Raw genomic sequence first — 14,241 nt, 5'->3', positions numbered from 1 at the left:
GTTTTTTTGTTAAAAATAAAATAGAAAATATTTTGATAAAATAAATAATCCTAATTTTTCTCTCCTATTTCCCTTATTTTGTCTAAAACTCATTAACTTTAATGAAATTTTATTGATCCAGCAGATATGAGAAAACAGCTGGGAATCTTGACAATTTAGTATAAAAAAAATTATCAAAATCAAATTAAGTAAAACATAACAAAACAAACAGAAATACTTATTAGAAAAAATTTATACCCATATACAAGTAAAATAAAATTAAATAATATAACTAAATTAAATAATTTTATGTACTCCAAAATTTTTATGGGGCAAGCTCACTCGAGATACCTGTTAAGCATAACAAAAGAGAAAAATTAAAGAGAAAATTAATATTAAAAAATAATTTTTTATAATTTTAAAATATTGAATCAAAAAAATTAGGAAAATCTCTTTATTGATATGCTTAATTAGTATCTCGGAGTACACAGATTAGCATATTCCTATTTTTATTTAGCATGATGCCAAAAATAGATTTGCATATAATGTGTATACAAATTTACAGTCATGTTATCAATCTCATCTCACTATAACTTACCATTATCTACCTGTCATATACTCTCTCTCTCTCTCTCTCTCTCTCTCTCTATTATATATATATATATATATATATATATATGTGCACCATAAATACACAAACCTATCTCACATAAAAATTTCAAAACTTGTTGATGTAACTTTTGTCAGAAATCTATCAATGGCAGAACTAGAGAGTCCAATGATGCCAAAATTAATAAGTTTTCTATCTTCACTTCTAGAAAGAGTTGCTGAATCAAATGATGAGACACAAAATCATCATCAAAAGATCTCTGTTTTTCAAGGTTTAACAAGACCAGATATCTCAATTCAAAGCTATCTTGAGAGAATTTTCAAGTATGCAAATTGTAGTTCATCTTGCATCATTGTTGCTTATGTTTATCTTGATCGTTTCACTCAATCACAACCTTCTTTGCCTATCAATTCTTTCAATGTTCATCGCTTGTTGATTACTAGTGTCATGGTGGCTGCTAAATTCATGGATGATGTGTAAGTTTTATACTTTATTCATTAATTTTTTTTTTGAAAATTTTGAATCTTTTTTAATTGCTTAAATTCTGAAACTTTAATGATTAGTGATTGAATTTTAGGTGTTACCCTTTTGTTTTATTTCACACAATTCATGTGATTCTTAATTATTTTTTTGTTGTTAGGAATTTTTTGTAGTTTTATTTTTTGTGTTAACTCTCCGTCTCCTAAAAAAAGGTGATCAGTAATTTAGAATTCGAGATAAATAAAATTTGTTCAAGAATTATTCTTATTAAAAATTGAACTCGGTTCTCGCGAACGATTTGTCTTAGAGATTTTTTTGTAATTTTGTACAATGAATTAATCAAACAAAAGCATAATGATGGTTTGGTTGCTCTGTTTTTCCTCTGTTTTTATATATTTTGAATGTTACTTTAATATATATTGTTCTGAATTTGAAGTGTTACATACACTTCAGCATTATATTTTCCTTTCTTCTATATTTTGACGTAAAGTTTCATCAACAATGACTATATATAATGTAAAAAAGTTTTACACTTGAAAGTTAAAAAATTTATGATATTTGTTTGGAGAGTTGGAAATATAAAAAGAATCCGAATTCGATATTTGGTTTGAGTCATCTATTTAAGAAACTGTCCAATAAAGTAAAAAAATTCAAATGTCTTACTTTCGATTCGAGAATTAGTCTCATAACTAAGAATATCTTAATGTACCAAAAAAAAAAAAAACTAAGAATATCTTAGGGCACTTATTAAGGAAAATATTGATGACACTTACCATACCATTCAATTTATTTATTAGACTTTATAGTTTTTTTTTTCTTTTATATGAAAGATATGAAAGATAAATAAATTTGTCCTTTGATTGTTTGAGTCAAATTCAATTTAAATTTAAATTCTCTTGAACAATTCGTTTTTAATTGAAATTCATTATCATCAATTATTATATGGTTTTTCTACTTTATAGCTATTAATCTTGTCACAAAAATTAAACTTTAAAAAGAATATTACCTTTCTTGTGAATAATACTATGACCAGGCTGGCTTTCCATTAATCACACTTTCAATTCAATCACCCATGTGAGTCTGTGACTATGCTAGCTAACTATTACTACTACACTTCACAATTCACATAACCAACTGTTATTTTTACTATAAATATATTACAATAATAATAACATTATTATTATTAATAATAATTTTTTTTTTAAGCAAAAGAAAGGGGCAAAGGAAACACCTACCGCAACACCTCAACATAGATTAATAGAAATAAAAAGTACAAAAAAGAGGGGGACATAACCAAAAAGAAAAGATAAAAATAGAAAAACTAAAAAACACATAAGGAACAACTTACACCTAGTCAATCTATTAATAATAATAAATTTTAGATACATTGATATTATGGATGTAGTTTTCAAAAGAATTGATTTTGCCATTCAGAAAAGACTAGCGGCGCAGTTTTTTTGCTCGTTTACCTTTCATTAATGTATAATTAGTTTGGATATATATTATTTATTTATTTTTTCGAAATTATCAAAGTTAGTAATTAGTTGTTGATGTCATTATTTTTCACATTCGTTAAGACTTGAACTCTAACTTTTACTCTTAGTTCAAACCAGTGTTAATACTGTTGTTACTTATTTTCTATAAAAAAAAAAAAAAAAAACATTTTGCATGACCTAATGTTGTGTGTCTATGATTTATATCCTCAGATGCTACAACAATGCTTACTATGCAAAAGTTGGAGGAATCACCAAAGCAGAGATGAATTTTCTTGAATTAGATTTCTTATTTGGTTTGGGTTTCAATTTAAATGTAACACCAGTGACATTCCAAGCCTATTGTGTTCATCTCCAAAGAGAAATGCTACAAATGCAACCATTGAATTTTGTTGATTCTACAATAAGTTTAGCAAAATCACTAAGGCACATTTATGCTTCAATGAAGATGAATCTTCCCATCAAAACCAACAACAGCTAGCTGTTTGATTTAATGCATTTTCTTAATGCAATTAGTAGATTGATTGACTAGTTATGTAAATGTAGTGAATTGTTTACTGATTGGCAATTGAATTACTTTTCCTTATGGATTCCTTTTCATACTCTTTTTTCTCCTATCTCTTGCCAAATTTTTCTATTTTTAAGTCAGGATTACTTTAAAAAAATTGGTGTGAAGGGAATTTTAATTTTTTTTTCTTACTTTAGGTTTTTTTTTTATTAAAGTAGCAATTATGGTATTTTTTACTAGTCCCTAGAGAAATTGAATTTCTGAAATGATAGATAAAATTTTTATCATGAAGCTGACATTTTGTGGACATTTTTGTTATATTATGTTTTGTGGGTTAACTTTCTGATTTCTAAAAAAATATTGTTTTATTAATCTGCAATTTGGTCGAAAAATAAATAAAAATGTCAAGAATTGATTTACTCATAAATTGAATTTAAATTTTTTCAAAATGATTCATCCCAAACGGAACTATTATCTAAATTTTTTTTTTCTTTCTTTCCTGTTTTCAGTAGTTTAGTAGATAGAAATTTTATCATTTTAAAGGTGAATAGTGGAGTGTTTGGTTCAAACCCTCAATTATAGTATGGTATTATTTTGATGAATTTTACTAGTAGTGACCCAACATTTTTGTCGGCATAAAGTAAAATTTGAGATAAGAACTTTGAAAAACAACTAATAATATTTCTTGTAAAAAAATAAAAAACTAATAAATTTTTTTTTTTTTTTTACGAAATAAGTAAAGTCTGATAAAAAGTTATTTTTATCAAAAATAAAATCCGAATTCTTTCGAATAATTCGTTATAGGAAAAATTTATTAACCACTTGAGTCAATGTCTTGGTTAATATTATTACTTTTATTTAAGTTTTTTTTTTTTTTGACGTAAAGTTCTAGGGATTAGTAAAAAAGACCATAAGTTCTACTTTATAAAAAAAACTCCTAAAGTAAAAAAAATATCATAAGTTTTTACTAATCTCAAAGTATAATCTGGATGAAACTACATATAATATTTTCTGTAGTTTAAATTATGATTTAATATTTTAAATTATTTTCCATGCTAAGCTTAAATAATTAAACAAAACTTGAGGATCTATAGTGCTAAGTCCTAACTTTACTATGCATATATACAAAGCTTTCTAGCCTTAGTGGACCATACAAATAATTTTTAATTTTTCTCAAAAAACTTATATATATATATATATATATATATATATATATATATATATATATATATATATATACACACATTGTCGGTGTATCTTTATTTTATTTAAATTTATAGTTTTGTGGAGAACAAAGAGAAAGGTATAATGAAGAGACCCTTTGGATTCGATATAGCAATCATAGAAGAAGCATTTTGTAACTTGAAGTAATATTCTTGAGTTGGTTACTATAGTTATGTACATTATTATTGATTTTTATGGTTGATACTTCTCGTCCAAGTTTAGATCCTAGCTACAATTTTGCAATAATATTCAATAAAAATGAATAAGACTAAAATAGCTAATTTCGTACAAAATTAATATTTGTGCCCACATCCAGTTTGGCATTGTATATATATATAATAATAAGAGATAAATGAAATAAAGAATGTAGTACTCTTGAATCTACTACTACTATATATTTTGATGTGGTCAATGTTTTGCATATGACTAACATTTTGTGACAAATAATTGACAGTTGTATTATTGTATTATCAATTTTTCATATATGAACATGTGCAATAATGGACAACACGATTGAGTTGTTGGAGTGATTGTACTTTTGTAAACTCAGATTTGGGAGAATACGAGTTCAAAATTTAATATGAAGATGTTTATGTTCGACTTATTTATTTTTTTGGTTTGGATATGCAACGGCATTAAAGTTTGCAATTTACGTTTAGAGGATACGATCTGTTTGCAATACACAAAAATGACTTTGCAAGCTCCCCTTCATATTTATCTTGTTTTAAAGTTTTAATTGTTAAATATGCTTGGATCTCAACCCCAAAAGCTAGCTCAAAGGGTGAGGTTGCCCTCACATATTTATACACTTCACATCCCGGGAACCTAAGCAATGTGGGACTTCAAACAATCTCCAACAACACAACAACATATTCAACACCCACCCTCACGCCTAGCGTGGTCCTGGGTCAAATACCCACATTGCAGTCCTTAACCCGGCTCTGATACCATGTTAAATATGCTTGGATCTCAACCCCAAAAGCTAGCTCAAAGGGTGAGGTTGCCCTCACATATTTATACACTTCACATCCCGGGAACCTAAGCAATGTGGGACTTCAAACAATCTCCAACAACACAACAACATATTCAACATTAATGTTTACAAAGTTTTTTTTAATACAATCTATTAAAAAAAAAGACAAAATATCCTTTTATTTAATTGTAAAGTTTCGTCACAATATAATTTCTTAAGTAGAAAATTTAACAAGAAAATTGGTTAAAATCAAAGCATAACCAAATATATTTTCTCTAAAAAAATCAAAACTAGGTACAAAAGGAATTAGGTTAGGATTTCCAAACACAAAACAAACAAAAATGAGGGTGTAACACAAATATGAAGATAAATGATCTATATGAAGAAAAGAAAAAAAAAAAGACAAAGGACCAATGTATTACAGATAAATAAGATAAATGACATGCAGTATAATTTTGCCTAATTTTCTAATTCAAAGTGATTTTTTATTTTATTTTTAGGGTTTTAGTTGACCGGCTAATATAAATAACCAAACTGTTTGTTTTTAGATTTCTAACTTATGCTTTTTTATATACATACATACATGTTCCTTTTTTTTCGGTTAAATAGTTCAGTGGCGTAATTTCACCTTAAGGGTGAATAAATAGAGTGTTCAGGGTTCGAACTCCCCTACTAAACATATAGTGCGATGTCTCTACCAATTAAGTTAAACTCATGGGAACTACATGTTCCTCATTTTATTACTATTATTAATCATCATCGTTAAATTAAATTTGTCTTTCTATCGGTTTTCCGCTTTTAATTTAGTTGTGCTTTGTTTTTATTGCATTTTAAAGCAACTAGCCAGCCGGTCACCAATTGAGTCTCTCTCCAATGGACGACATCTCACAAGCGCTGCAAGAAATCACAATGGGTAACTCAACCAATTTTCTGTTGCAGCCTATGAAGTACGGATACGGGACATGTCAACACAGATAATAATTTAAGAAAATGACATAATTCAGTGTAATCATATATGTTGGTGTTAGACACTGGTGAGTGCCCGACACCAAGACACAAGGAGTGTATGTGCTTCATAGGTTGCAACAAGTCATTTTTTGTTGTTGTTTTATCCGTCTTCTATTTAGTTTGTTGTTGTTTCATGTATGTTTGTATGTATTTATTTGGTGAAATAACCTCATTGGTCAAATAACCTCACCCATTGTTGGTTTCTTATTTGATCAACACAATACATAAATAAACAGGTTTCGCTTGGAAGCAAGTTCCTAAGAGAGAGAGAAGAAGCCAAAGTTGTTTAAGGCATCGTTGCAATTGTAAAACACACAATTGGTTTCTTAAATTTGACCCGGCAAGGTATTCTTGAAATGAAATCTCAACAAAGTTTATGGACCGTTAGCAATGCATTTGACACAAATTTTACTTTCTATATGTGCATATTCTAATTCTTTAGTATCAATGTCGCTTAACCAATTTTGATTATTATAAATCTATATTTATGAACTTTTAAATCAGCAATCCATTCATTATCCTAGTGCTTTTCAAGAAGATTACAATATCAATCAACTGCATCATGTGATACTTTTTTAAACATTAATTTGCACATGTAATCATAAACAAGTAAATTAAGTTTTCAGCATTATACAGTTAATTTTGGTGACACTAACATCAAAATGATGTTGCTATCGAAACTTTTTTTTAAAGAAATGAGTAGACAATTGCAATACCACATAAATGTTTACAATGTCATGCATGAAACAATCAGCTTAACATTGATCTACAAAAATCAATTATGGCAAATTGAAAAGAAAAAGAAAAAAACTAGAGTAAACATTCATTGCATACATCTAACTATCTTACTAACAAGAGCTTGAGGAGAACTTAGACCCTGCAGTACAGCAAACAGAACAAAATGGAAACTACAACTTAACAAGTCAGTACTTTCACACCCCTCACCCAGTGAATATTACTTAAGAAAAAAACTTATATATGGTGCCTTAAAAACGTTTGTACTGCTCTGAACGAGAAAAAAAAATGGTGAGTCGCTTGAAAAGCAGTTGAGCAGTTATGTTGAGTGGTGAGCAGTACAAACAGTTTCTAAGGAACTGTACATAAGTTGTCTCCTAAAATTAAATGCAGGTTTACCACAAGATGCAGAAAAATGGATACTTAATATGTGTGTCATGCATGGGAAAATCATGTGAAAATGCCAAAACTCTAGCATTGCACAGAAACAAGGTGTTTGTCTGGTAGAGAAAACATCTCAAATATCCTAATGAGCAATATTTCCTTGGAAGAATCCTCTCAAAACAACCAACAATGTGGTCTGGGAGTTGGAAACTGCCTCTTGGATTTAATAAAATACTGATCAAATCCATTTGTGATTTCTTTGGCAATGTGACCAATTTATGTTGGTTCATGTTTGCATCGAGCTTTGCTAAGTCGAGCAGGGTGGGGGTAAAACCAGGTTCATAAAGTATATTCAATCCTTATCTCCTAGTTTATATTCATATTCACTTGATTGATTGTGTTTCCCAACTACAATGCAGAGGCAAATGGTTCTGTGGGCTATGTCAGTAAATATAATGCTTCTTTAGCATTATCTTGCATACAAATAAATGCTTTGCAAAATCAGGAAACTAAGAAGTCAACTAGATGGTAAAAATATTAATGCTTCTTTAGCATTATCTTGCAGTCTTCCCGCAGGACAAAAACTCGAAGTAACAAATCATTCCAGCAACAAAAATTACCAGTTCATCATCTTTTTACTTTCTTAGGATGACACCATTATCACAAATCCTGTAACACCAATACATCCCAGGAAACCATCTTATGACTTTATTAATTCCTTAAGTAGTATTCTTATTACTACTTGTTAAACATGGTGTTGATTAGTTCACTTCTGTCCTGCTAGCAGCAATGTAAAAACAAATAATCCAAAGTAACTAAACATCACTCAAAATAGAGAACCAACTTTTTGATAAATTCAGCAGATAAAAATTCCATTAATCCTTAAACCAAACAAGTGGAATCTCTAGTCCTGGTCTCTGTCCAAATGAAAGGATACTGGAGCAGTGAAAAATCTTTAACATTATCCGCTCACACATTGTATCTCATAAATCAAGGTTTGATTACACATCACTGATAAATATTTCTTTTTCCATCGCTAATTAACTTGAGTCCATACAGCAAATTAGAGAACTGATAATACAATCCCATCAAGAGAAGACCCGAGATAGCTTGAGTTGACATGACCTAATTTTTGTGACAAATTCCCAAATATAATGCTATAAATAGCAATGTTCTTTGTCTCCAAATTGTAGCCTTCATAACATCCATAAGCTTCAAAGGCCGTCATCCTATAGCAGCCACTTTATTATATTGGATCTGTTCATAGACAAATTCACGGGTGACCACAATGTGCAACCTTCGCCAGCCCTTGCGAAAAGATAAGAGATGCCATTTCGAGTATAGCAAAATCTCTAGAAAAATACATCCACTTATACTGAATGCATCCTAATGTAATAAGCAAAGCACAATGCCAAAGAGTTATCAGTTTACTTACCTCAATAATAAGACCCCGATCCACCACTGCCCATGTAACTGCTACCGCCACCCGCACCCCTACCAGAATACATTGATGAATATGAGCTGCCGCCAACCTACATCACCGGAACAATACGTAAGAATATAACAAAAACTCTAACTCCTCTTAAGACTGGGAAAGGACAGGAAGATTACATCACTTCCACGAGAAACATAATCGCCACCGTAACTTGATGAGTACATGCCTCCAGCGTCACTACCACCATAAGAGCCTGACAGGAAACACATAATATAATTGTAAATAAAGAAAGTTGTGATGTTGAAAATAACATATCAGACTATTTGAAACAACACTCACTTCCACCATAACTCATCCCTTGCCGGCTGCTATACATCCCATGTGAATCTTGACCAGAAATAGAACTTCGGCTGCCACTACCATATCCAAGACTAGATCTTCCAACTCTACAAATTAAAATGTAAGTATGAATTACAGGACAAAAATAGGGTTACGGTGGAAGAATTGCAAAATTGTCAATTTTAGAACAAACTAACCTATCACCGTAAGTGTCACCATACTGTGAAGCACTGCTACCATAGTCATATTCCAATCGAGCTCTTGATTGGCGAGCACCAGATTCAGCGTATCGCGGGGGAACATCATCCTGGTTAGACATAAAAAGTCAAGAATTTCATTTACTAAAAGTGAACAACAATGAGATAAAAAAAACAATGCAGAATACAGTTAAATAAAGTTGCAGAAATAATACTAACCATGGCAGCATAAGAACGTTTTGAGCCAGAAATAGCATCATAATCACGAGGGCGCCCTTCACGATAACTTGAATGGGGAGCAGGTGGAGGAGGAGGCCTCTCATACCTTTGGCTGTAACCATCATCCACATAACCTCTCCTTGGTGCAGCGCGAGCTGTACTTCTGGGGGGATCAGAGTAGTCAGATCCACGGGGAGGATAATCCCTATACGATGGGCGTCTTTCAGAGGCCATCCTTGATCCATAATCTGCAGCAGCTCTACTTCTTGGAGGTGGTAGATCCTCACGCCGACCATAGTCTCTCTTCACACTACTTTTTGAATATGCAGCAGCTAGAAGACAACAAGATTGTATATATTAATTATAAATAAATGGTAAATGAAAGTAAGTCTAACTGGAAATTTCAAAATAAATTGGATACTCATACGACATACCAGCTGGTCTTCTATCATAAGATCTAGCTGGAGGAGGTACTGGCCTACTTCTAACTGGTACAGACATGACAGGGCGTCTATCTCTAGCACTAATAGGCCTGACTGGCGGCAGAGCACGACTTCCGATTCCTCTTACCCCTCGCGAAGAAAAACTACGGGGTGCAGGTCGGCTCCAAGAAGGCCTCGACATTATTGCAGGTCCACGACCAGGGCGGTAGTCCCCACGACCAACATGTTTTCCACGGCCTCTCTGAAGAGGCCTTGATAATCTAGCCCTCACTTTTGCCTGAAAGAAGACAAAATCATTATAAACTACCCTACGTCACTGAGAAGATATTACTTTTAAATGCCATACACACCTTCTTGTCACCTTCACCCAATTCTGTACCAGTGATGCTCTCAGCACATCTTATAGCAGCATCGTGTGAACCAAAGGTAACAAATCCATAGTCCTTCCTACGAGCAGCTGGCATGTTCCTGGCAAGCTCAATCTTTTCAACTTCGCCATATTTCTTGAGAAGACTCCTGACATAATCTTCATCCCATGAAGGAGGAAGTGCATCGATAAATACAGTTTTAACCTGAAATTTAACAAACCTGTTCAGCAAAATGAGGTATAAAAAACATCTAATCAACAGAGACCAACCACTACAACGATAGCTTTTTCGTCCAAAAATCTACCGGGGTGTTGCTGACCACCCTTAAAAGTGAATTCAATATAAATATAATGTTGAATTTAACAATCAACCACAAACTGGAAAATAGTAGATTGATAATACAGTTGCATTGTGAATGTAAAAACTGGAAAATTGTGAGAACATAGAGCCCACATGATTACGATTCCAAACCATGTATCAAATAAATGAATAAAATTAAGATAATTAAATACAGACTACCAACAAATTTAACCACTAATGGTGTTAGAACTCAGGATAGATATTTTAGAAATCTAAATGCAATCTCAATAAGAAACCATTCTACACCTTCCATTTAAAAAACCTTTGAGAAAACCAAGGGATTTGTATTCAAAAGAATACCTGTGACATAATTTCATCACCCGGATCAATAAAAGAATCTGCAAATGAAACCTTTGCAGGCTTATCAACTCCAAACACAACATCCCTCTTCTGGAGTCTCTTAAAGGCGTCCATTGCATCTGAACGAGAGGAAAATTCCAAGAATGCAAACCCACGGTTTGTTCCTTTATCATTAGAATCTTCTACCAAAGTTATATCCTCAACATTTGTAACTCCATAATGCTTCAACTTCTCCTTTAACTGGCACCAGAAGTTCCAATAAAATTCATAAATTCAGAAGAGTTCAGGATAAAATAACTACAAACACAACCCAGCCATAGAATGAAGGAGTAATAAACAGGACCAAAATAACTAGACTTACAGCTTCCTTTGTCCATGTCTTGCATATGTTTCCCAAATAAAGGGTATCACTGTCCTGACTTGGAGTAACACCACATTGTTTTCCATTAATCTGAAATTGCAGTGATGAAAACATGTGATTTAATACAATAGAAGTTTTAACTTTAAGTCTACTCTATTATTGAGAAGTCAAAGATTACCACTGGATTTTTAAGCTCCTCTACGGCTCGTTTTGCTTGTTCCACATTTTCAAACCGCAAGAATGCAAATCCCTTGTTCTTTTTCGTCTGAGGATTCATCATTAGCCTGACCTCAGTCACAACCCCAACTTCACCGAAAACCTTCCTCAGATCATCTTCAGTAGCATCTTTGTCTAGGCCCCCAACAAATACTTCAAATTCTTTCCGCTTTCGCCTCTCCTTCACAACTTCACGGTGTTCCTCTTCTTCCACATCAGCCATCTCGGCATGCTCATGCTCCTCATCAGCATGCTCGTCATCCTCTTCACCCTCAATTTCATCATGACCATCTTCTACTTCTTCCTCACCTGAATCACCTTCTTCACCAACATTATCTTCAGCTTCTTCCTCAACTTCATCCCCCACCTCATGACCCTCTTCCTGCTCAATTTCCTTCTCATCATAATCAACCCCACCATATTCTTCAGGTTCATATTCAGGATCATGATCCTCCAAATCTAGTCGTTCATCTTTCTCATATTCATCTATTGACTCCTTAACCTCCTCTTCATCTTCTGTCAAAAACAGACTTAACTTTTAGTAAAAACAGACTTAACTTTCCATCATCTTAACTTTCAATTGTGTTAAATTAGGGTTATCCAAATTCAACCATTCCATAATGAATCCACATCAGTGTTATCAAGGGTAGACCATGACAGAAAGCCAAAAATCCATCCTTTGAACCCGCCATAAAACACTGTGGCGAGTGTCAAAAAATCCGCCACCCCAATCCACCATGGCCTATATTTGACAAAACTTATCCCCAATTGAAACATAACACAAAGACACAATCTTAACAAATAAATCAAACTATCTTCACAAACCCCCAATTGTAACCTATTCATTATCTTATAAAAAGGATTTCTTTCTATTTATTTCCTCTATTTAGAAAATCAAATAAATCCAAAACCTTGAAATTCACAAACCCTATTGATTCAAATATAAAAATCAAAGAATTCCAAACCAAAATTTAATAATTAGAAGAAAAAAAACTTACTTTTCACCGTTTTGGCTTCTTCTGCAGCAGCTTCAGGGGCAATTTCATTCATATCAATAGCTTTATTTTCAACAGGATTCTCTTCCACCACAGGTTTTTCCTCAACAACAGGATTTTCTTCTACCTTAGGTTCTTCCTCAATCACCGATTTCTCCTCCACAGGTTCAGGTTGCTGCTGTTGATTCTGTGCAGCCTTAGATGTTCCTCTCGGTGCTCTGCCACCTCTCTTCGCACCACTGGCCGCCGCCCCTCTTTTCGTCGTCTTCGGAGGCATTATTCTCGGAACGAAGCGAAACCCTAGATTGAAATCGTTCAACCTTTATTCACGGATCGGAAAATTCGAAACGGGAGAGTCTCGATTGAAATTGATGTTGAAAGAGAAACCCTAAAATTTTATGAAAAAATTGGGAATCGAAGAATGTTTGAACATGTCCCCAAAAAAATAAAGAGATATATAAATAAAAATAAAAAGATACTATATAAATATTCACCAAAAAAATAAAGAGATATATAAATATTCACCAAAAAAATAAAATAAATAAATAAAGTTTGAACATGTACCCAAAAAAAAAAGTTTGAACACGAGTATTTATTTATTATTAATTCAATTTTTTATTTTTACTCAACAAATATATTATTTTTTACAGAACTCATATATATTTTTATTTCTTTTTCTCAACAATAAGCTAATTTTTGAGCTTATAAAAAAATAAATAAATAAGCTTTTTTAAAATAAGTTGTTTTTAGATTTAAATTTCATTTGAATTTTACTTATTTTTGAGTTTATAAAAATAATTTACGTAAATAAATAAACTTTTATGTTAAGTCATAAATTTTCACTAATTTTTATAAGTTAGTTTAAGATAAAATAACTCATAAAAATATAATTTTCACTGGCGGGAACTTATAAGTTTTTTTAAAATATTAGTTGATGTCTATATGCTTGTTGAAAATGACATGAATATTATCATTTTTAAATTAAAAAGTATTAAAATAATTTGTTAGAACTAATAAATTTCACGACAACTTTTTTTAAAATTGAAAACTGCACATCAAACCCATATCTCAAATTTAAACTCTTTCTTTTTCGATATTACTGATGTCACCATTACTAGTCACTACTACTCATTCTTACACAACAACTTATTAACCTTATTACTAATTCCAACAAAATTCTCATACACATTCCATGACAAACTAACTCAATCATACAAAACATTATTCTCTCAAAATTATAATTGCCTAAGAACATTCTCTCAATTGTCTAGCCTAAACTTATGTTTTCATAAAGAGATTAAAAATGGCTACGTTTTGATGGGAACTCACAACAAGTGAATTGATTGCTTCAACGGTAAAACATATCTTTTTCTGATAATTTACAAGAGAACGGGGTGATGCTTTTGGGAGTTTCTTGGAATGAACAAGAAAATGAACCATTGAATTTGTGACAAGAGGTTTGCGGGGGGGGGATTGGCCCTTAAAATTGATATCGACAAAGCTTATGATAAGGTTGATTGGAGTTTTCTGAAGGGTATGTTAACTCAAATGTGATTCTCGGCCAAATGGATTCAATCGACGATGATGTGCATTTGTTCAGTCAACTACTCAATG

The 14,241-nt window shown here is 31.9% G+C and overlaps 2 protein-coding genes across 3 annotated transcripts; one reads left to right on the top strand and one right to left on the bottom strand.

Annotated features, from left to right (window-relative positions):
* Positions 1-664: 664 nt before the first annotated feature.
* Positions 665-3,104, top strand: LOC123883348 (cyclin-U4-1-like). Its single transcript, XM_045932118.1, has 2 exons — positions 665-1,065; positions 2,776-3,104. The coding sequence occupies exons 1-2, from the start codon at positions 737-739 to the stop codon at positions 3,041-3,043; spliced, it is 597 nt and encodes a 198-aa protein (XP_045788074.1). The 5' UTR covers positions 665-736; the 3' UTR covers positions 3,044-3,104.
* A 5,134-nt stretch (positions 3,105-8,238) lies between these two features.
* On the bottom strand, positions 8,239-13,112 carry LOC123883347 (protein gar2-like). Of its 2 annotated transcripts, none has more exons than XM_045932116.1 (12): positions 12,631-13,112; positions 11,595-12,148; positions 11,417-11,506; positions 11,056-11,295; positions 10,378-10,599; positions 10,019-10,304; positions 9,585-9,916; positions 9,366-9,475; positions 9,169-9,275; positions 9,006-9,082; positions 8,830-8,926; positions 8,239-8,651 (listed from the first exon to the last, which is right to left on the bottom strand). In XM_045932116.1, exons 1-11 carry the CDS (start codon positions 12,902-12,904, stop codon positions 8,831-8,833), a joined length of 2,388 nt encoding a protein of 795 aa, XP_045788072.1. In that variant the 5' UTR covers positions 12,905-13,112; the 3' UTR covers positions 8,239-8,651; position 8,830. The 2 variants fall into 2 exon arrangements, with proteins under 2 accessions (XP_045788072.1, XP_045788073.1); XM_045932117.1 differs by having other exon boundaries at positions 11,595-12,145; positions 12,631-13,111.
* Between the last annotated feature and the right edge of the window lie 1,129 nt (positions 13,113-14,241).

Source organism: Trifolium pratense, linkage group LG5 (assembly GCF_020283565.1).
Source record: "Trifolium pratense cultivar HEN17-A07 linkage group LG5, ARS_RC_1.1, whole genome shotgun sequence".
Lineage (NCBI taxonomy): Eukaryota > Viridiplantae > Streptophyta > Magnoliopsida > Fabales > Fabaceae > Trifolium > Trifolium pratense.
The sequence above is the reverse complement of the archived record's forward strand: the minus strand, read 5'-3'. Positions and strand labels throughout refer to the sequence as shown.